At 39.0% G+C, this 24,164-nt stretch overlaps 1 protein-coding gene across 8 annotated transcripts in view; it reads right to left on the reverse strand.

Annotated features, from left to right (window-relative positions):
* nedd4l (NEDD4 like E3 ubiquitin protein ligase) overlaps positions 1 to 16,826 on the reverse strand; it is an 83,510-nt gene extending 66,684 nt beyond the window's left edge. For all 8 annotated transcript variants that reach the window (XM_036529451.1, XM_036529448.1, XM_036529450.1 and 5 more), the window contains exon 1: positions 16,461 to 16,826. In XM_036529451.1, the coding sequence (XP_036385344.1) occupies positions 16,461 to 16,505 (45 nt within the window). In that variant the 5' untranslated portion in view covers positions 16,506 to 16,826. The remainder of the gene's footprint in view (positions 1 to 16,460) is intronic.
* Between the last annotated feature and the right edge of the window lie 7,338 nt (positions 16,827 to 24,164).

Here is a 24,164-nt window from a genome sequence, read left to right on the forward strand (position 1 = left end):
GGTCCACCGGTTGCGCTCTAGGCAGCCTTTGATACATGTTCAGTAAAAATACACTGTAAACATAATGCCTAGTCCAAAAAAGATTAACATTAATCATTCTCTGTGGAGCTTTTTTGCACAAACTGGAACACTTTGGTGATGACAGACTGTGTTTTATGATGTAATTTAATTTAAACTTGGGTTTGGTTGTTTACTGGAGATATCAAAACCAAGGATAAATCTCTGGTTGGGACATACTACCTTTATTTACAGAAGTGCAGTGAGGGCCATCACCCTGATCTGAGTTTGATGTCAATCACTGCCCTTGAGTTTAATTTTCAAAGTCTTGACTTCTTCAGAGAATTTAAAACTATTTAAAGCCTGATACAGATATTAAACCATGCATCATGTGTGTCAGACACTCATTATTTTCCAGAAAACAAGCTGAGGTACCTCATACAAAAAGGAAGCCACATTTTCATGACCTACATTTTCACAGACAAGACGAGAGAAAAGCTACACAACACATGCAGTGGCCTATCATAGTTAGCCGGATTTTCAAATATCTACTATCGAATGTGTTTCCATTTCATAACAGCACAGTTACTTTAAAGACTACCTCAGAGATTACACAACCCAATCGTTGATGTTATCTGCGTTCCCTGGGGCTGAAGTACAACAACAGTGACCAAATATAGAGACTTTTCTACCATTCAGTCTTTTCCAAATCTGCAAAGTAGGGGACTTGCTCAAAGTTGAATCTGCAAAGCTAACTTTACTTTCCACTGACAAGCACACAAGTATCAGTTCTCAGGCCTGGTCTGTACTGTATGCTTATAAGCTTTAAAACGTCTCCTCCCTCGCTCTCTAAGAGTCGGGGTGTGCTGCTCACATTCCACTTGTGAACGGCAGACCCCAGACCGAGTTGTTTTCATTTCATATCTGCCAAGGGCTGGCCAAGCTAAATTAACCTTGCAGAGGATTTCACCAAAATTAGGATAAGTAACATGAGATGACATCTCCTTTTAGCACTTCTGCTGGAGATGAATTTAACGCTGAATGTCACAGCCATTTTAAAGCTGAGCTGGTGTTTTGATACAAAACTTCAATGAGGGGGAGGCCCAGAAAAGTGACCTATGCGAGTGTCTTCACACCCACCTGCAATTTAAGATTAATTTAAGATTGCTCATAGCCTACACGGTGAATGAAGGGCAAAAAAAAAATGCATAACATCATGGTCCCTAATTCCCCTTCCATTGCTGTTGAGTCTTGTATTACAAGTCAAGTAATCCCATCTCAATTCCCTGCATTCTCCAACAATGGGACTTACAGTGACATAACACAACCTGACGTTCCCTTTATTATGATTTACACTGAATGTTTTGGTTGTACTTAATGAGCTGGCACATATTCTTGTCTGAAGTGTCTTTTCAAAGTCATGCAAACACTCAAGCGTGGAGGATCACTGATTGGATTTTCATTGTAAATTACTGGAGACTGGGAAATTTTACAATTAAGAATTAAAAAATAAAGACCGAACTGACTATGATTCAACATGACCAAGCAAGATATATTCCAGGACTTCTCCTGGAACTAGTTCTGTCCTGATAGAACAGCAATTTACAATCATGTTATCAATGGCAATAATTCCTTTAACAGTAACTACAACCAAGTTAATAAAATATTTAATGAATTTGTATCCAAGGAAACATGTGTGTACCAAATTTAATATTTGATTAGGAATGACCCCACAAGTAACTAGCCACCTCAAAGCAAGGCAGCAAATTCAGCAGCCAAATGTTTTTAGTAATATTTTAGTAATCTTTTTTTCTTCTAATCTAATAAAATGTATTAGGTCTGACAGCATGCCTAACATTTATCTCTCTTTCCCCCTCAGCTCCAAACTTCATAACATGCCTGGTGGTTGGCATTACAGATGCCAAAAGAGTTGCAGATTACAGGCGCTGAAGAGACGCTCACGTTTTTATATGTCAAGCAGGTGCTTTCACACAAGCAAACACTTCAATTAAGAACACCTGCAGTAAAGCACTCATTTTATCAAACATTCAACAGAGCATGTGAGTGTTCTAAAGTATGCCTCCCAAAGTATGCTTTTTTTTTTTTTTTTTTTACTGACTGACCACCTGCTGTACTTTTCATGCCAATGGTAAGAAACTGCGATTAAGTCCCTATTAACAAAAGACTGTCAGGGAAGAGGACTGAATGGAATAGCTCATACTTCGATCAAAAGTTCAAAAGTCTCAAAAGAAACCCTCAGTTAGGCACAAATAACAAAATTACTACTTCAAATAGCCAGATATCAGTTTGTTTTTTTGTTTTTTTTAATTGTGCCTCAGGTACTAACTTAACAGGAAGAATGTATGACTGAAGTTGAGTTCCCACAGATCCACCTTACCAAGATGGAGGCATTTCCACTGTAAATCGACACCATCGGTCAGTTTATTGTCCAGCCTCAGATATGACATTTGCTTAGCCAGAGTCCAGGCAAATCAGGCAGAGCTAGACATTTTTGTCATGCGTAAAACACTCAAGACAGAGCCACGTAGCACGGTCTTGTTTACCTGTCATCAGAGGTTGCTACAAAAACAAACATTTTAACTGCATGTAATGGTCATCACCATCCGCTGCGACTGTTCTGTTAGCGGGCCACCACACACATTATGCATCTGTGTCACCAGGTCACTCCCGCACACCGCTGGGGTATTTCACAATCGTCCGTCACTTCGGTGACTCTCTGTGAGGACACGCCGGCTGCACCCACCGTACGCCACCATCGATCAGCAGTGTCACTCATGTCACCGGCCCCGGGGTCCATTCACTCACACACCCAGGTATTTAGCAATAACAACCCTGACACGCGTGTATTCATTATCTTGGATTAGCTGAGGGATCCATCATCACTGCCACTACATCATTCCTCTGCACAATGACAACAGTCGACTGCTTGGACTTATGTAATTGAGTCATTATGTGGCATGATGAAAATGTGTTACCACTAACACTTATAAGTATGGGTCCAGTGCTTATTAACAGTACTGGAAGCAAAGATTTTCCCATTCTTGTTGGTGTCATTTCAGCATAAAACCAGGTGTGATGAAGCAACATCATACAACCTCTTATCATAAGACAAGCACAACCTTTATGTGCTATCAGCTTACTAAATTTAACTTTACAAACAGTGGAAGATCTGAGTAACAAAAACCTGATAAAAACAGCATGGCTAAAATAATAAGCTGGGAATGTCATGGCCCTCCAACCTCAGTCCCACACAATCGTAACGTCAGATACTCCAAATTACCCTGATAACAGCTGCATAATACACCATCTGATCAGTTAATGTTATTTTTTTAACAAGGTCAAGCAAGTTACATTAGCCTAACATGACCAACATATATCAATGGTAATCAGAAAATTTCCATATGCGCTTTCCTCGTTATCGTCATCGAAGTGCAGTTCTTTACTGTAGTGTTTAAAGTAGCAGGTGTCTCACTGAGAGAGAGCACTGCATATACAGCCTGAAAACAGCACAGTTTGCACGTGACATGGCTTTGGATTTCGTTAAAGCACAGTGCACCAGTCTGCAATGTGAATGTGGTTTGATTTGGAGGACCAATCTGTTTCGAATGTGACTGGAATTTAGGTCTGGCAGCTGCCACAGACTGTCATGACCAACTGATGTGTTTTCTAATAAAGAAATTGCTCAAATAAAATACGTAAACAAAAAGTTAGTTACAACAGTTACAGTTATCTTAACTCTAAACTGAAGAATCCTTTCATACAGTTTGTTTCTGACACACTATTTAAGATAATGCAGAATATATAAAAGCATGTTTGACATATGTATCATTTAAAATAAAAATTATTTGCCCTATTCTCTCTGCTATTCTTCCAAACACACCACATACATACTACATATATGCACACCAGTAACACTAAAAGCAATGTTTCAGCCAACTCCTTGGTGTTCAGTGAGGATCCGGCTGAAATGGCAGTTTAGTATGCTTGCGTGGTTTGGCATCCCCTCTTGGTTCTTAACCCAGAACCAAGACTCTAAAAATAAATCTTGCAATTAACATACATATACCTATCAATCGATGTATATCGATCTGTTTGTTAAAGGGACGCATGCGTGAGAATGAATTCATCCAGGTAAGGAGGGCTTCAATGGGATGTAATGGGAAAGGGCATTATCAGGACATGGTAAGGCTGATGTAAGGTTAGATCAACCACTAATTCAGAGCCAATAAACATAACCAAATTATTTGCTCTTCCGGCATGAACAAACATCATTACCTAGATTACAGCTAAGAAGATTCACCAGGATTAAGGGTATTCAATGGCTGCTTAAAGACAGAAAAGTCAAGACTCAAGATTTATTTTTAGAGTCTTGGTTCTGGGTTAAGAACCAAGAGGGGATGCCAAACCAGGAAAGCATACTAAACTGCCATTTCAGCCGGATCCTCACCGAACACCAAGAAGATGGCTGACACAAGCAATCCAGCCCATTCCCTCTGGTGGAGGGCCAGACAATCTTCGCATACCTAGCAAACATAAATAGTTACATTTTATACACTACTCCTGGGTAGTAAACATTTCCACGAGAACAAAGTCATTTTATGTTTGCTTGAGAGACACAGTCAATGCAGAGCCCATGGTACACAAAGTTACACATTTCAAGATGTCTTAACTAGGATAGTCAACAAACAAGCAAACTTCTGATGAAACTGGCTTTGCCACTTTCTTTACTTTGGTATTCATTAAATCAAATGTAAAAAGATGATTCACTTATTGTTCCTGAACAATGAATTATTCACAGGAATAGTTGTGGAGCTAAAACCTGTGGTTCCAACAGGGTCCGAAATTAGCACTGGCTAACGCGGGTTCTCTTCGGCAGTTTACAGTTGCAGGGTCACAAGCCACTCTGCTGGGTGCTTTTTTTGCATAAAGAAATACATAAAGATATTACAGCCTACTACATTAGTCAAAGAACCCTTGTAAAATGCAAGACATCCAAATAAACACCCTTTTCAGTCCTGTTCCCATTTTGTAATTTTTTTTCTTTACTGTAGGCAAAGCCAATGGCAGGACCTCCCTGTCAATTTCCACTGGCAAAATTCAGGGAGCTTCAGTTTGATTTGACAACTAACTAGCTAGTTCTAGTCTGACAGCTAGTTAGCTAGCCTTTACCATGTCTGTCACGTCTCTTATTTCGATAGCTGCCTCTACTATCGATTTAAAAATGTGGAGGCACATTCCAGCCGTCAAGCCCCTAGGAAAAACACACCTGATGAGGAGTAACATGACAAGGACAGCAAATGAAGACAGCTGTGTAGATGTACTAAGTGTGTCAGAAGAAGCATTCAGATAATGTCTGGCTAGTTAGTAACTAACTAGAAAAAGTAGTGACCTTCCATTACAATCCATCTCTCATTACAACTAACATTTGTTCATACATATCTTCCTCAATGGACAGTTGTTGTCATGCCTGTAATTGCTCCACAGTGACATGCAATAAAACTTAATGCAATGCATTGAAATATAATTGTTGAAAACACATTTATTTTCTTGATAATAACATCCAAAGCCTCATTCAGCATTCAAATGTTACACAACATGAAAAGAAAGGCTTTTGAAAGAAATCCTTACACAACAATTAAGCCTACCTTGTTGAATTTCTAATGAGGTCAATACTCAATACTTTGCACATGACATTCCACCATGTAGAACAGTCTGTGTGTGCACGCTTGCACCATAATGTCTACATGAAACTGGATACAAGAATCCCTCACTTAGAAAGCAGTTTTAAAGGCTTTTATTTTATGCCCCGTACTTATGTTTCGAATGAAAATACAATTTTCTGTCTGCAAAAATACAGTAGTTTGCAGTCACACCAGTCAAAAAAGGCATGCTGATGCTACTCTGATGTATGAACAGTCATTGGACAGCAAGATATTTAGGTCGGCCATCCAACATTGACACGAACGAATGCAATTATCAAAATGTAAATGTAAAGGTCTTTGGTGAGAATTCAGGCCTCACTTGTAAGTCGTGTTGTATAAACGTGTCTGCCAAATGAATAAATGTAAATGTAAATGTAATTTTATGATCCACCATTTTGTGACAAACACTATCCATGCTATCTGAATAACCACTGGTGATGTACCTACAAGTTTCAGACATACCACTAGGCTCTTGTTTATAATTAACACTGAGGGTAGTGTCAGTCCACAAACACAGCACTGTGCTGGAAAGTATTTCACAGTAAATTGCTAGCTATCTAGTTGTTGCTTACACCTGATCATGATTTAGTCAAAGGTGGAATATTGAACCATTTTTGTTCTGAACTAGACAGTTTGTTACTACTTCTATGGACTGTCTTAAGTCTCAAAATTATACAGCTAATTACTCATGCCAGCCTGCTAATCACTAGTTAGCAATTAGTTTCACTGGCAAATTAGCAAGCAAGCCAGCTGAAGCTGCCTTGAAGTCTGTGAACAAGCATAGTCCTGTTCTTTTTTGACAACTGAAATGTGGAACTGCTCAATGTCCAGTAAAAAGAAATGCTGAACATTTTCTGTCAAGGATTTTACATATAAATGTTGTCATCTAAGCACTAATTTTAGAACAGGAATAAGAACTGGTATAATGACGAAATCTACTATAGTTTACAGTGACTAAAGTGCTGAAAGTAAGTACACTTCAAGAGTTGTTTTTGACATCAATTTAATCCTGGTATCTTAGCAAAAAACTTAAAAGCAAGGCTGACATTTCTGCTTACTTTTTAAAATTATAGGAACAAACACTCCCAACAAAACACACTGCCACAAATACAGGTACAGAGGTATACAAAGAGGTTTAAGATTTAAGGTTTGTGATATAGTCCGTCAGGTGATACACAGAAAATTGGGAAGGAACAAAAAACAGCAACGCAGAAGGCACCCACATAGCAAAATGATCACAATCTTTCTTCAGGATTTCCAGGTCAGCAGAGCACAAGCTCTCCCACAATAGTGAAAAAGAAAGTAGCAGTAGGAATGACAAAGTTACATAAAGTTAACTGTTACCTTTACAAAGTTTCCTCAACCTGATAAAACGAAAATTACCTTGCAGGAAAGGAAAGAGCTGAGGATGGGTTGTGTCAGTCTGATTAAAAAAAACAACGCCATCTCTGTACAGGCAACTGTGACAGGCCAAGCTGGCCTCACTGTTCCATTTACAGGTCACAAACTCCTCCACTCCTATGCAAAGAATGCATAATTGCACCCTTTTATCTAATCATTGGGAAGGCTCTGCATAGCTGCCGGTTTCTCTGGTTACGGGATTTGGACGCAGACCGTGAGATTTTGCTGTGAAGATTCTTCCTTCCATTTACATCAGTCCCAATGGCCTAAATATTGCATCTCTGACATGAATAAATAAGTCACTCAATACATTTACGGTTCAGCTGTCTCCTATTTGCAAAACAAAATGTTTGTGAAAGTGACATCAAACTTAGATTGAGATTATGAAAAAACAAAATTAGATACATAATTGCATACTCTTGCTGATGTTATGATAGGGAGCAGTGTAGAATTGTTGGTGGATTGGGAAGAACTAATTTTACTTTGAATGGACTACAGCCAGACTTTACGTTTGAAGTTTTATAGCATACTCCCTTCTACCTGAATAATGCATTCGCAGTCTGAATTTTATATTTAGAGTACAACCTCAGAAGGACCTGGGAGGATTAAAGCATAAAAAGGGCTTGAAAAGGGTCTCAAAGACAGTTAGTGTTTACTGGGATAAGGGTGATGGTCACTAACATCCTGAACCTTAATACTTGAAGGTACTGGTAAAAATGCTTTTCACGTCAACAACATTTGGTTTAACATAATGAAATGTATTAACTGTTCATTGTAAGTAGCATAACATGTTCCATGAGCATACTGGCTGCAACACAATCTCTAAAGCTAGTGTATGAACCAAGTATTTTGTGTAAAATGCCATGCCAGCAGACCACAGGTAGAACAGGTAGCTGCCACTGAGGTAACCTAGTTTACCAGGTGCATTTATATATACACCCCATGACATCCAAACTCATTTCCAAGAGAGCTAGCAGGTATGAGCCCCTCTGCAAGAATAAAATCGCGAATTTCTCATACGTCAGGTGTTTTTATAAAGAAGCAAAGAATCACGTGACCTTGATCCGAAGCAATTCCTACAAGGCAGCGTTCCATATAAATAAAGTCAGGGATGCACAGCTGGAAATCAAGGCTAGCTCTGTCGCTGTGATCGATAGTTCGCCAGCTACAAATGCATCAGTGTCTCTCAGTGATGCTGTGATTGATAATTTGGATAATTAGGTAGCTAAAAAGTAATCTGTGTACAGTACATTTAATTTATGTGTATGGAATACCATTAACAAAATTTTCTTTACTACACCAAAACCTTCTAAAGTTCACAACAGTAAAACATAGTGTGCATAGAAATGTTACTCTCACAGCCTCTTGTAAAAATAGATAAATGAATAAATAATAAATTCAGAAAGTCTTGCACAAAAACTCTTGCACGCACAGAGACTTGGCCAGAGGAGTCAGTGGGGGGCAGCTAAAGCCTCCTTCACTTAACTTCAGATTCTTTTTCTTTGTTTGCAAATTTTGCAAATATTTGCTATCGCCTATACCTTCGCAAGTATGACATCACAGAACTCATCTGGGGTTCCCACAGACAGAAGTAATCAGACACAGGCTCTGTTAAGGAGAAGACAATGACAGTTATGTGGTGTTTGGTAAACTTCATGGTGTTCCCAGCCAATATTAAGGTGATGTCATCAAACAACAGCACAGAGGACTGCACCAAAGACAAGCAAGTGGATAAAAATGCCACTGACACAGCCAATGGGCAAAATGAATACGAGGAATTCCTATATCCAACAAAAGTGGAATACATACTAACCCAATTCAAACGATACAAGAGAAAAACTTTCTTCTTTCTCCATGCTAATTTCATATGGTCTGAAACATCATTGCCACAGTCTCATGTAAAAGAAGATTCAGGCAGATTAGGATAAAAATTCTTGCATGTAGATTCAGCCAAGGGCATCAGTGAAAACAGCAAAAGCCTCCTTCACTTTCCTATCATTAGGGACACCCTTTAAAATGACAACAACTTCTGCAGTTCATTCCAGGGTTAAGGGTACAGTGGAAAGAACAAGAAGGCCATTTTTGAGACTGCCACTGACACAGAAGCAAGCCGCTTCCGATAAGAAGAACAGTTCAGTCACTGAGAATAAAGCAGTCTTGTCTGACGACTGGAAAACATGCCTTAACAAGTGACCCTATAGAACAGAATGGTAATTTGTAAATCATAAGTGATGGGTTTCACAAGGACTCATGTTCAGTGCAATTATTATAATACTACACAGGCTATATTTATGTGAAAGAGCATTATGTGATACAGTATTTGACACCTAACTAGAAATTACATGAAGACATTCTAATTGTTGGGAAGGTATTAAAACTTTTAGTGTCAAGACACTGATAAGATAAAAAGTATGCCTATCCATCCAAGGAATATTATAGTCAACAACGGCATTTGCACATTTCTCTCATTTATTTATTTACTGATTTTACCTCAGGGAACACCACAGCCATTTCATCCCTATCACGGAAGAATACCATCATCGGCTCCCAATTATCATTAGCACTACACTGTAAAAATCCTTTATAGGTTAGTAGGTTATAACAAATATCTCCACTTGGAAGCACTTCTATTTTTACACATTATATGGGCCACCTCAGAGTCTTTCCCGTGAACTATCAAGTGAAGACCAAAATAATTATAGGGTAATTTTAAATATACACTAATACTTGGATCCCTACCATATAGTCTGATGATTATGCACACTGAAAAGCACAGCACCTGTATCACATTAAAGAAATCTCCATTTCCTTCCCCAAGAACATAGTGCTGTCGTGTGAGCATATGACATTCTACCACTTCAATGTATGGACAGAGGTCATGATTTTGGGGTCAGTTTCAAAATGTAACTTTTCTTTTATCCAGCAAGAACAAGAATAATAGATTGTCTTAATTTTGCATTCTAACAGACTGAGAAAGTATTATATACACAGCTGTTGCAATGACTTAATGGTTGGAAGCTAATAATCTGAACTGGAAACAAAGTATATCAACATGCATTACTAAAACAGTGAAAAGACAGAGGCCTTTCAGATACATTTGACCTGTTCTGTCCAATGGAGGGAATTGATGCTGCAAGTGTAGACAAATGACAGCCTCCCCTCAGCATACAAACACAGAAGCTATCAAATGCAAGTCTGGAAGCAAGAGAGGTCCTGTGTCAGTGAACACAGGTCTGAAAGCTCTCCCTAGCCAGCGAACAAAGGGACTCCCTCATTACAGACGAGAGAAATCCTGGAGCAACATACTGAGAGTGGGACAGTGCCCAAACAACAATCTTCTGACAAAATATGGAGTTCAGTAAGTGTACTATTAATACACTTAATAAACCTACACTTAATTGGCACAGTACACTCATACAATACATACAATACTTTAACTATTAATGCCGACTGTAGAGGTCATAACAAAAAGAAACATACCATACAACTGTTATCCTCACTACTCAACTAGCTTGCAGCAAGCCCAAAAACCCAATTTGGAATGGCCAATTCCCCGAATTTTTGGAATGCCCAATTTGTCATCCATGTTCGGTCCCATTGCACAACCCCCACTGTCAATCCGGGAGAGCGTGGACAAGCACATGCCCTCCTCTGAGACATGTGATGTCAGCCGCTGCTTCTTTTCGCACTGCAGTCCACAAGCTAAGCTAGCACAGATATGAGTCGGAGGAAGACATTTCATATGCAGCTTTGGCACGTGGACCACAGGCGCCCGATCGACCAGCAGGGGTCGCTGTCGCTAATGGGACTGAAGCCACTGCCGACATACCCACCCCATCCCTGGCAGAACAAAGCCAATGTTCTGCCTGTGAGCTCCCGGTCACTGTCGGCTAGTGACACGGTCGGGATCGAGCCCGGGCCGTAGCATTCAGTCTACACTCGGAACAAGTGCTTTTACCGACTGAGCCACTCGGGAGCCCCCTAATGTGAAGTATTTTTAATTTATAGTTACTTATAAAATGACAACATGACTTCAGTTAAACTGAGTCTGAGCTGTGTCATTTGCCAACAATGTTGTACTCTTGGATAAAGGCATTTCCCCCCAAACCCGTCCTGGGCCTGGGGCTGCATGCACGTGTGCAGATATGGAGGAGGCATTTGACTGAGTAACGCCAGAGGCGTACATGTTGCTCTAGTCAGACACCCACTGACCAAGCAGGTCCTGTTTCAATATAATTGAGTTAAACATAGCTAAATCTGTCTCTGTGCATGAGTGATGAATGAGTACCCTGATATCGTCTGACGCCCAGTGATAAGTCAAGTTTTTTCCAGGGATCATATGAGCCTTGAAACTACGCAATATTTCTTCAGCTGAAACTGAGCATCAGTTTCATTCCATTCTGTCTCCAGTCTCTAGAGTGCACGTGATGCTAGCCATTCAATATCCAGCAGTTACCGAGAGGCTACAGCACTGATAAAGAATTATATAAATTCAAATTCCACAAAGAAAGGTGCACCAAAGAGCTGACTTCCATCAACAGCATTTGGAGTCAGTGTGCATATGTGTGAACAAGAACAATTAACCACAACAACATGTGCAGAAAGAGTGAGTGGTGAAGCAATGAATTCCAAGCTTTGCCTCATGGTTACAAGAAGCAGACTATGAATGCACAGGATTTGACATTAGTTTGAATTGTAAAACAACAGACGACTTTTTCAGCATGGACACCTACATCATTAACATAAGAAAAGCATCAAATTTTGATTTTTTTTCTCAAAAACACTAAACGCTAAAAATGAAAACGGGAAAACACGGTGAGAAGATGGGAAATGGAACTTACCATTACAAAAAAAAAAAACAAACAAACAAAACAGAGCTTTGCCTTTTTAAGTAGTGGTACAAACCAGCTCGACTGAGTGCTGTGCTCACTGTCTGCATTGCCACAATCTGCCTGTTAATCATATACAGTGAAAAGCATAACAATTGCTGAACTAGCTCTAACCTTTCCCCCCCCAAAAAACCACAGCGCCCACTGTCAGTAACTTCACACATTTGTCACCAGCAGAACATAGCTTAGACTTTAGGCAAACAACTTAACACCCTAATTAGAAAAAAAAAATCTTACTCTTCTACTTTCCACAAAGTGATCCACTTTTTGCATTGGCTTCATTTGCATGACTTTACAATGTTCAGCTGAGAGGCAGTTCAGGAGGTCTGAAGCTGTTGTTTGGCCAGAACAAACTGCACATGCTGACATGACTTACAAACGGAACAGCGTGCAGAGTCAACCTGCACAGTCAGGGGTTCGAGAGATACCCACAGTAAATTTACATGGTTGTGTCACCTTACGTTCGATGAGCACACAAGCATGTCAGGACTGTGAGCAAACACTAACAGCTCTGCTCGGACACATTCACTATTTGTTCTCAGATTCCCTTAATGCATGCCCTACACAAAATTGACAATTACATACGCATTCATCTTCATAGGTCACTTGCTCAGTGGCATGGCTATGAGGGCAGAAACCACTAAGTACTGACATGCTTTTATAACCATTACCAGACCCACTCTGTGACAGCAGCATTAAAATTTAATTTCTAAACATTTTGCAAAGAGTTCCCACCATTTTAGGATCTGAAGCAATATTTCCACCAGCCTCTATCATATTACACCATATCAGCCTCAACATGCTAGGCTTACAATTCTTTTATCAAAACTGTAGCTACGCTAGAATAATTCTTGCAATCTAAAAGTCAACTGTCCCTCACCCTGCCTACATCCTTGTCAGTATAAATGATGTCTGAAGCGCAGAAGATGACAGAATGAAAAGGACTGTCAGTCAGCTGCAGTGCTTATATGTGCACAAAAAGAAGTGCAGCACACAAGTACAAACACAGGTATCTGTAAAAAGTACAAAGTTTGATCCATGCTTTCTTGATACAAATAAGGCATGAATCAAAAAGGTAAAATCAGCATGTGGGCATTTGTACATCACTTGAAGTTTAAACTGTACTGCACATGATTTTAAAATCAACCTCCCATGTTTTAATCAGTGTGACATGCTACGATGTAAAATGCTTGTCATTGTGGTTTTTTGCATGTATGTCCTGTACTGTATGTCATGGTCAAGGTGCTACGCAAATTTCCCTACACCAATTAATAAAGTACATATTACCCATATACCACAATACTACCAGCAGCATTGATTTCATAGAAATTTGACATATGATTTTAAGAACATCACAGAACATCACACCTATAAAGTTTTGAAACATAGTTCAATAGTGAAAGTACTGACTGTGTGTCATTGCCTGAAATGACACCCCTTAACCCATCATGCTATCTATCATGTTTCTAAGATTGACTCACTATCTAATTTTCTGCTCTAATACAAACATATTGAAATATTAATACTCATTAGTATTTGAAAATTAAAATAAGTGTCCCATAAACATAGGGGCTAATGTGCCTGGGTAAAAGAAGAACTTCAGTAGGACTGCGTCTGCATCTGTATATCATAGTTAAGGTACAAAGTCCTAAAGGAGGCCTGAGTAGGCAAAAAGTGGGAAAAGATAACTCGCTCTGATCAATTCAGTTCAGCCATTCATATTTCAAAAACAGAACCACACACAGAAAACTGGTGGTTACCTCAAAAGCAGAAATGTGCCAGTTGTAAAGAATATGTGAAAATTTTCAGAATCATTCCATAATAATTTCAAGGAGACACAGTACAAATCTGACATTCCACACAACTCTCGCTAATCAGAACAACAAAAGCTATCTTAGATTGGTTATGCTGGATGTTATGCGAGTAGCTAACTGTATATGAATATAGCAATGAAGTACTGCTAACAGGTTAAGAGGGTGTAGGCCATTTCTTATTTGAGTGTGTATTATACATTTCAGCATAAACCAAAATAACTTACGGCCACTGAAGATAAACGCAAAATGGCTGGTTGTTTCACTGATCGTTTCAACTGAACGGCATGACACAATATAGTTATATAATAATATATGCTGTTACTATAAACGAAGGACAATGCCCACTGCAAAATACTTATGGTGACCTTTCTGACCTTCAAGGGAATACACCTGACCTGTCACCCAGACCTTAAATAACACAGAATGTCATTTTAATTTGATGTTTGAAAGTGATAATCCAAAGATTTCAGTTTCTTTGAAAACAACAACTATCTTTGTCTCATTGTTTCTTTCAGCACACAATTAAGAGTGTGGCACTACACAAATCTTACTGAAATGTAAACATTATTCTCTGTAACTCTGTAATACTAGCGCACATACAGTATTTTCACAAATCATGGAAGCATGAGTAGTTGACCGCCTGCACTTACTCATCGAACAAACTGAAAATGTTGTACTCTGTCATGTCTAAATCAAAGGAAATTAATTCCCACCTTCGGAAACTATCCATTTGACACAACCCCCGGCCTAGCCAGTATACTACACTGCATGCACACAACTCAGTACTCACTCATATCAAGACTTCATACAGTCTTTATGGTATACTATATTGTACACCAGAATAGAAGGACCCAAGGCGTGTAAACTCTTTCAACACATGGGCTACACTGACCCTTGTTTGTGTAAGCAGATAAAGGAAATTAACTGAGACTTCCAATGTTAAGCATTCACCCCACCCCTCTGAAGAGGATACAGTTGGTTCAGACATGAGGAGAGAACCGAGGGTGGTTGAGGATATGCGGGAACACTTGGAATCCTGTTTACCTCTGGATTCAACATAATTAGTTTCAAAATATATCAAAGACAACAGCCCTGATGAATATTAATCTCATTAGCTAGAGAGCCCTCTTTAGCCATGGCAGTTAGCCAGTCCTGCAGCAGATAAAAACGTCTGATGTCATTAACTAAAAGAATTTACGTGGAATTGTTATTGACGTCTTTCTCGATCCATGTCGGTATCCATTCTTAAGTTCTTATTGCCTAATGTATTTGCTAGCCAAGAGAGCACTCTGTGATGTAAGTGAAACATCCCACAAAGTACCTACTCATCACAGGCTGAAGTGAGTGATGAAGCGTTTTCTCTTTAAAACATGATTCATCTTCAGCAAACAGCACTGCTCTACCATTTCTTTACACCAAATCCTTATTGATATTACAAAGTAGGTAACATACTAAAAGGGCGTACAGTATGATCTGCAAATTGAAGAGAGTGTGACACATGCATTTAGGATTCATGGACAACACAGTTGGTGAACTGGTATTATTGGGATACTACTTTGCATCCCTGTCGTGCATATCATTCATTTTAAAAGGTTTACTACACGTAAAACAATAAAATATCCATACAGCTTGCAGTTCCCGTGGGGCTGGAGGGTCCTTCGTCTGTTTCTCCATCCCCACCCCGGCTGCAGCTGACCCAACACCATATATTGTTGATACAATAGACGGAGAGGGAAAAAATCTTTCGTGCAGTAGATGTTACAGCGCAGTACAATGTACGAACCATGACCGCACAACCCATCGAGGTCCACTGGCCCAAGATAAAGGGAACGGCAATGTGTGTCAGCCGGAAAGTATTTCGACTTCACACAATAAATACAGAGCACACTATGGGAGAGACGCGTTAGCTAACGGGACAGTATATTCGACATGTCTCTTGAGACGTTTAGACACACGACGGAGAATCTGGCCAAAAAAAAGAAAAAATGAGTATTTGCAAGCACAAATATGAGTCGAATCTGTCATGAAGAACTGGCTTTGGTTAGTGAATAACAAACAACGCATCGATAAGTATATTTCAGTTCAGTTATTGTTTCATTCCACATCCACATTTAGACCCCATGAAACAGCATTTGCAGTTATATATATCACACAATACATCATTATGTTGTAGCCTCTTCGATTAGATGGGTGGTTAGCTAGCTTCCTGACTCTAGTCGCCAGCTAGCTAGTCAGCCAGTCCGCCAGCCACCCAAGAATAACGACACACATTTCTGATGAAGGCTACTCTCAAATCCCTTAGGCATAAGCCATAAACAAGTTTCGTCCGAAGATGTGACTGTCTCAAGAAGAGATTTAAAATATCAAACAAGACATCTACTGCACTGTATGCTGTTATACCATATGTTAAAACATGTTTATCTAATATCCGTGGGTAAAATACCGTGCTGCGCCGGGACGACGAAAAATAAGAAAAATGCACATTTACACCCTGGCTAGCTGGCTTGCTAGCAGTGGCCTCCAAGTGTGACAGTTCTGTAAAACACGTCAGGTAGCTAGCGAGCTAGCTAGATGAGTTTTAATAAATGGCACTAGATATCCACACATCACAGAATAACTTGACATCAATCACTTACTTCATCTTCAGAAAGTCCGTAAATGGGTTCGAAATTCGTAGCCATATAGCCAAATTAAATTTACACACGAAAAAAACTAGCCGCTTAGCCAGCTAGCTAGAACAATAGCTAAGTGCCCCCCTCCTCCTCCTCCTCAATGAACGTGTACGTTTCACAGCCAAATAAAAAAATTCCTTTCTTCGGACGGGTTAACGTAGTTCCTGTAATCCTCTCTGGAAGTGGCAGCTGTATCTGGCTAGCAAGATCACCCCAGACCCCTTAACACTATTTCGCGTTTAGGTAGCGTCGCTATCCCTTCCAATTAGCTTCACGGTTCCTAGTGATCCGATTCTTTTATCCAAGCAACACTGTATCAGATCCACTTCCTCCCAGCCAAACAGCCACGATCCTGAGTGAAAACTAATTAAACCAACCACAAGGTTTCCGTAAATTCCGAGAGCGCAAACTGGCCAATAAAATGTGCGCGAAGGCGTACTGCACGCTAACACTTTCCAGGCTGCCGAGGGACCTGCAGTTTCCTGAATGTTGCGCGGCTTTGGCACTAAGCCGTGTGATTCTTCTTTGATGCTGCAGCGTCCTCTTCAGTAGCTAGCGATGAAGATGCACTTTTTTGTGTGTTCACACCCAAAACCAGTGGCAGTTCGTAACTGACAAACCGCTCAACGAGAATATATCAAAAACAAATTTAGTTGGTGTGCTAAATGCGTGACAGTATTTTCTAAGAGGTTCCTGGACGTGAATCTAATTGGACCGATCAGCTGTAGAGCTATCCTGACATGAAACTGATTCCAGATGAATGACAGATTCGCGCTTAAGACATTAGTTTTGATTTAGTTGTCATAAACAGCTGTGCTTTCTTGAAAAGAATGTGTGACAATTTGTCACACATTCCTTAAGTCAGGGTCACAGTGCCGCTCAGGCTTGCCCTCAACTTCGGACCCAGTTTGCTGCATTTCTTTATATGCTGTCAGACGAAGGACATAAATATTTTTTTTTTTCAAACGTTATTTTCGCGTAAAAGGAAACAGAGATAGTGAACACCTATTATTGCTGTGATATAATTTTTGACAAGAAGTACTCCCGACTTGCCTTCTTAACGTTTTCACATTTGTAAATTTCATGGAAATATATAACGGTTTTTTTCTCTCATTGTGACAAGTAGGTAAATAAAACGAATTAGAGATATGTAGATGTATTACATATTGTAACAACAGATGATGCTTAGCAGCTGAAGAAAACAGGCTGTCCGTAAATTGGCTTAATGGGTTTTAGGTATGCCTTGCCAACTTCTTACTCCTCAGCTGTCATACTGGCCATTTTAATTCTTGATCAGTGTCATACTGGAAGTTTAATTCGAAATAGGTATCAGGTCATTATGGTCCCTTAAGGGTGTGTCAGCATGTAAACCTACCATGTATTCAACATGATGAGATGTGGTTTACCAAAGAGCCGTTGTAACAGTATGGAAATTAATTTGGTTCAATGGAACAAATAAAGTTGGGAACGCATCGTCATAGTACTGTGAATAAGAGTGTCTGCTCAGTGACTTACATGATAGTCATTAATGTAAGGTAATATAGAAGTGCATTGGTAAAGTGTAAGGAAGTCATTCTTTCCCACTAGACGCTGGGCACAATTCTAACAGTACGACAGTAAGCAAGTTCAAATTCCAAGCTGATGTGAATTGATGAATACCAAAAAAAATGGGACGGCCTAGATTTGATGTAGCTGGAATTGTTTATTTATTTATTTGTTTATTTATTTCATACCTGGCTGGTCATCAGTGAGAAATATGTTCGAATAAATGACTAGGTTGGCATAAATGGCTACTTACCACACATGGTTTGTGATGTAGCCAGGTAAATATTTATCTCATTCCAACTCACCCTGATGACAATAAATAGAAGTGAATAGAACAAACATGAAATGTTCTCAAGTTAATGATTTTTTTAATAATCACAAAAGTCTGCTCATAGGAACTAGATTATGCAACCATAAATTAATCAATTGTTTTTTCTTTTCTTGTTCAGATCATCTTAATTACATACTTTATTCCATGATGCTTAGTGTACTGTGAGTTGGGTGTAACCATCAATTGAAAATGTTATGGACACTGATGCATGACATGTTAGATACATTCTTTTTCGGGGGTTTTTGTACTTGTCTGCCATTTACCAGTGGTGCACCAGGACTTATGAGATGAAACGGGCCCTAGGTACAATGAGGGTTGGAAGTAAAGAGCTCTGGGGAAGCATTTTTAATCCGTCAGTCTTCCGTCAACAGTGGAAGGGGTGTGGTGTCAGGAAATGCTGGGGTCAGAGCCTCGGTGCTGGTGAGATAACAGGTCCACGACATGTTTGCTGAAAAAGACACATAACAGGCCTCAGGACATGCATCTTAGTATTCATAATAGGGGGACCACTTGAGGAAAAATAACTAGATTGCAAAATTATTTTAAGAACAGCGGTGATGGTTTAATGAGGGTAGTAATCAACTGTTATATCACCTCTGGCTGGAACCCATTCAAGAGGGAAATTCAAAGGCGAGCCATTTTCAAAGGTGGTCCACGTCCAAAGCCTCCACTGACACTAATTGACCTAATTGACTAACTGACCTCATCTTTAATCTCCTTAATACAGGATTAGTTGATTAGTTTTCCTAACATCTCATGTGAATTTTCCAATAAAGAAACTTTCCTGCTAGGCTTTGCTCCCTCTATTTGTATTTTTTGTTTGCCTTTTCTCTTTTGTGAGTGGCTCTGGCCAGCTTCTCTATAGATGCCCTTACACCAGATCTTTTAATATATCATTTTACTTGCCGTTTCACATCCTGGGGTCTTTGTCCTGTGATTTATGAGTATTCAATGCACATCTGTTTTGAAGCTGAACAGCTGAACAGAAATCTCCACTTGTGGAAAGCAATGTGAAAAAATATATCAAATATCAGCATTATATTGGGAGGAATAGAGAATAGAATGCAATAGAAGGGAAAATTCACAACCTGGAAGTTTTGTGCCTGTCCTGTCACTACCTTGCATGGCCAACCCTGACGCATAAAGTTTTCTCAAACTAAACAGTGCAGTGTCTGTCAGATTTAAAACTACACATTGCAGTGGCCATGCTTTTGCTTTGGACTTACTTCTCAAGGATTCAAGGCACACTTACTTTGAGAAGGCACGAAAGCAATAGAGACTTAAAATTTCCTTTAGTTATGGTGATTAAGGCTTTCTAAAGTTGTTCACATTCCTTAAAGAAATGGCCTTTGGCCTGATTGAATCATTTAGAATTTTTCTCTTTATAACAGGTAAAACACCCTGGAGACATCAAAAACTAGTCCTACAGAAACTGATGTTTAGTACCTTCTGGGTACAGCTCCATGAAAAACACTAAACTGTAGCTACCACTAGAGGGCGGTAGCATGTTACATGACCATGAGGTGTGAAACATGACAGCGTGACCTACTCTATCTCATGAGAATAGATTTAATTTTGAAAGATGTAACAATAATGTTCATCATCTGCAGAATTCAATGCATCAACATGGACAACTTTGTACTGTGGTTGTTTAATTTTTCTGTTTATTAATGAATCCTGATTAGTTTTCATTGGACTAAGTGCTAATAATATCACTTGCCTCAAATCCATTTGATTTAATGATTTGAACAAGTCTTTAAAAATGCTATGATATATATAAAGTATAAACTGTGGTGCCTGTAAGTATTATTAAAAATACTTCAGAAGACTTCTTGAGGGTTTTTCAATATCTATATCAATGAAAAGCCATTAATGCTCATATTTAACTCACAAGCTCTGAAACCAGTGGAATAAAGTGCAGTAAGAGTAAAGACTGTCCTGCTTGTCGTATTTCTACCTGAATGGCAACTTTACAGCTATCAATCATCCGAATTATTACTGAAATGCTACAGAAGGGAAAAGGGATCACAGGCCATAGTTACCTCAATGATGCAAATCGGCCAAAAGGACAGGATAGCACCCCACGCAGCAAAAAATTCAAACTCACTCTTTCTGAGTCAATGCAAGAATGCAGGTGCTAGCTGCCTACGTACCTTCATTCCTGGGTTTGCTAAACTACACAGCTAGCATATCCACATTCATAAGAACTGTATTCTTAACCAAAGAGCTCTAATTCCTTTGTTAAGAGCACTAACAATTCCACATAACAAATTCCATTTTTGATTCCATAGCATGCATCTGGTCCCATTAAAATAGTTTAATAGCAACATGCTTCTACACTGATAAAATACACTGCAAATAGATATTACATTTAAGTGCATGAAGCTATCTGGCCCCAGCTGCAGTCCTTGAATGAATTCTACATCAGTTAATTGCATAACTGAGGACATCTGTCAATGCTCAATACATGTGAATATTTTTGTACTTGTACTTACTCTGTTAGAGTGCTGCTATTATTAGGTGTGCATACACATATATACATGTATATACATACATATAAAATTATATATATGTGTATATGTGTGGATATAATAGCAGCACTCTCATAGTGCTAGGTACAACTATAAAATAATTAATAAAAACAAGACACTCCATGCATATTATGTTATGTCAGATTCAGGCCTATGCAATTATAAGGAGACAGGGCAGGGCACCTTGTATAGATAGTACTGAGATGGAGGTTCATTCCATTCTTTCTTTTTTGTTCCAATATCCTCTGGGGTCAGGCCTCTGTGTCTTACCCCTCAGGGTTTCCACCTCTTCACAGCCCTCAAAGTAAAGGGTGCTTATGTCCTTGTATTGCTGTGTCTTCCAATGTTCTTAAATGAATAAATAAAATTTGTTTTTTTGTTGTGAAAAATCTACAAGAAGTGACCAAAACTAAAATTGCCGTTCTCTCAGTGACTTGCATTATACCATTTATTTAGTGAGAAAACTGACACAGTATACATTAAACGAACTGAGTCAAAACCCTCTTTGACTTAAAATTGTGTAGGTGTGTTTTACTGTAATTTCTTGGGCAGCTGTTGACATATCTCACCTGTTTCTGCTAGGAGAAATGTAGTTGACTGTGCACTTTAATAACAGGTTTGTAGATAACAGTGAACACGTCATTCCAAACTTTGGCAGCAAAGTACTTTATTCATCTTGAACATATAATTTCAATATATATCAAAATGAATACTGTATCAAAAAGGAGTGTTATAGTAATTGTAAAATATTGCCAGGTGTTACCTGTGATGAGTGGATCAGATGTTGCATACTGTATTTATTCCATTCGCTTGTCATTTCTTACTGTATTCTAATTTTTACCTACACTTTTAATATTAAGTATTGTAGTAGGTGAGCAGCTCTCTACTATCAAGATATTTATCTTGTTGTTTCTCAATCAAACAGTTAAAAAGCTGCAAAATTTTACTCATAAGAAAGAGAGGAAATGTTCTCCAAGACAATAATGTGTCGTATGTTTTCACAAAATATTAATCATGTTTATTGCATGGATCTTGTTCTCCTTCATACAGAGTCCTGTACCACACATTATATTTTAAGTTAACTCATTTTCCTGGTTTTGCTTCTTCAATATTCACTTCCTGTACATAATTACAAGAAAATAATCATATTTCCAGAAAACGTAGACTCCTGTAACTTTGTAGTTTTCCCTTCACTGGCATATGTTATACTGACACCATGTTTATGAAGTTCTACTACTTCTTGTTTTTATTCTAAATGTCCAGGTATATGTTGGAGTTTAAGACTTCTTCCATCTTAAGAGGAGCTCCAGGACCGATGGATGTAAAACCGCCACAAAACATAATAGACCCCCTCATCGTACTAAAATAAATAAATAAATCGTACTTCTCAGTGGACATGGATTTATCCTCAATGTAAGCTTTACAGCAACCATAATGTTGAAGAGCAAAAAGTTTCATTTTGATTTAATTTGCCCAATAGACATGCTTCCAGTTGTCATTCAAAATTTAGCCTGGAAAATTCAAGGTACCTCTCCTTTCCTTCGGATGAGGCCTCCTCCTTGCAGCCTGTGCCACATTCATGAAAGTTATGAAATGGCATCAAATGACAATTTTTGGCACTTTTATTCTGAAGGCACAACTTTTACCCTGAAAACATTTACTTACTCTACTGCCAGGAGATCTGCTTACTGCCCAGCACTTTACTGAATTTACTGTTGTATCCTGAACCACTTATGTCACAGCCTGTGATGACAAGATACACTAAATGCTCTACCTAGCAGGCTTGCTGCTGTACAACTAGCCTTATATTGTAATAATGGGCACTACAGTGGAAAGTGGTAGATTCAGCTTTGTGTGAATTCTTTTACAGCCACCTCCCAACTTGCAGAGGTCAACGGTCATCAGCCTGCAATTTCCAGAGAGTTCTTTGACCTCAGCCATGATGATGCATGTCACTCATAAATTTCTACTGTGTGTTATCTCCTTTTATGCCCCCAGGAAACACAATGCCTTCAGAGACCTCTAATAGAGTTCCAGAAGCTTCAATGAACTTCCAAAAAAGCAGGACTTTGGTGTCAATTTGTTTTTGTTAGATTTTTTTTTTAAGATTACTTCAAGGTGTGAGCATATGCGACCCTTGTGTTTCCTGGAATAAAATGTATCAATGCTCTCTGCAAGAGTATAACACTTTGCCATTTTTAAAGCAGAAAAACATAAAACAAAATGTTTTTTCTTATATATCATGTTTTTGTTCATTTCCTTCAAGCACTACAAGCCAGTAAGAGCACTGTGCTCTGCTACCTCTGGTTGCGTCTGTGACCCGCAATACAAAGGCAGCATCTCTCAGACCCGCCTCTTCTCAGTACTTGCTCCACACTGGTGGAATGAGATTCCTGCTGACATTCGTACAACAGACTCCCTGGGTGTCCTCAAGAGAAAGCTGAGAACTCATCTCTTCAAGCTGTATCTCTAGCCTACCTTCCTCTCTATCTATCCTATCTATCCCTATTTTCTATTAAAAAGAACTCTACACTAGTTTAACACTTAACTCAGCACCTTACTGACCTCTTGCAGTACTTTTTGAGAACTACTCTTAGTATTGTGATGCACTTATTTGGAAGTCACTCTGGTAAGTGTGTCTGCTAAATGTAATATATGTAATGCTAGATGTAATGTAATTGTAATCATAATTAATACAGGCTACAGCATTGTACTTTATGAGTATGTCAACCACCAGAAGGTATTTCTCAATATTAAGTCTGTAAGCAAGCTACAGGGTCAAACAATTAAGTGGTATGTATAGACGCTACTAAAATTACAAAGCAGCTAGTTAACTAAGGAGAAACAGACAATTGCCCCTAGATGGGCTAGCTGTCCCGGAATGACAGCTAAGTCAAGTTTCATGCCTCCATTTCTCACATTGCAAATCAGACACGCAATGAGGTAATGTCCCAACAGAATGGTGGATGTAGAATTTACAGAGTAGGCTGCTTTTGCATTTGAACACATATGTCATGAACAGTGAGTGCATATACATCTGTTATATGATATATGATCACTCGAAAATAAAGGTATCATTTAAATAAATTGCACTGCTCCCATTGACTCTCTTTGTTCCATTAGATTATTATTATTATCTCAATGCACTCAAATATACATGATGAACTGAGTACTCAGAGGTCTTGTACAGGTCACAGAGTTCAGAGTTATGCATACTCTGTAGGTTCTGCGAGAACAGCAAAATCACTGTGCTTTTCTCAG

Source organism: Megalops cyprinoides, chromosome 5, assembly GCF_013368585.1.
Source record: "Megalops cyprinoides isolate fMegCyp1 chromosome 5, fMegCyp1.pri, whole genome shotgun sequence".
NCBI classification, from domain to species: domain Eukaryota; kingdom Metazoa; phylum Chordata; class Actinopteri; order Elopiformes; family Megalopidae; genus Megalops; species Megalops cyprinoides.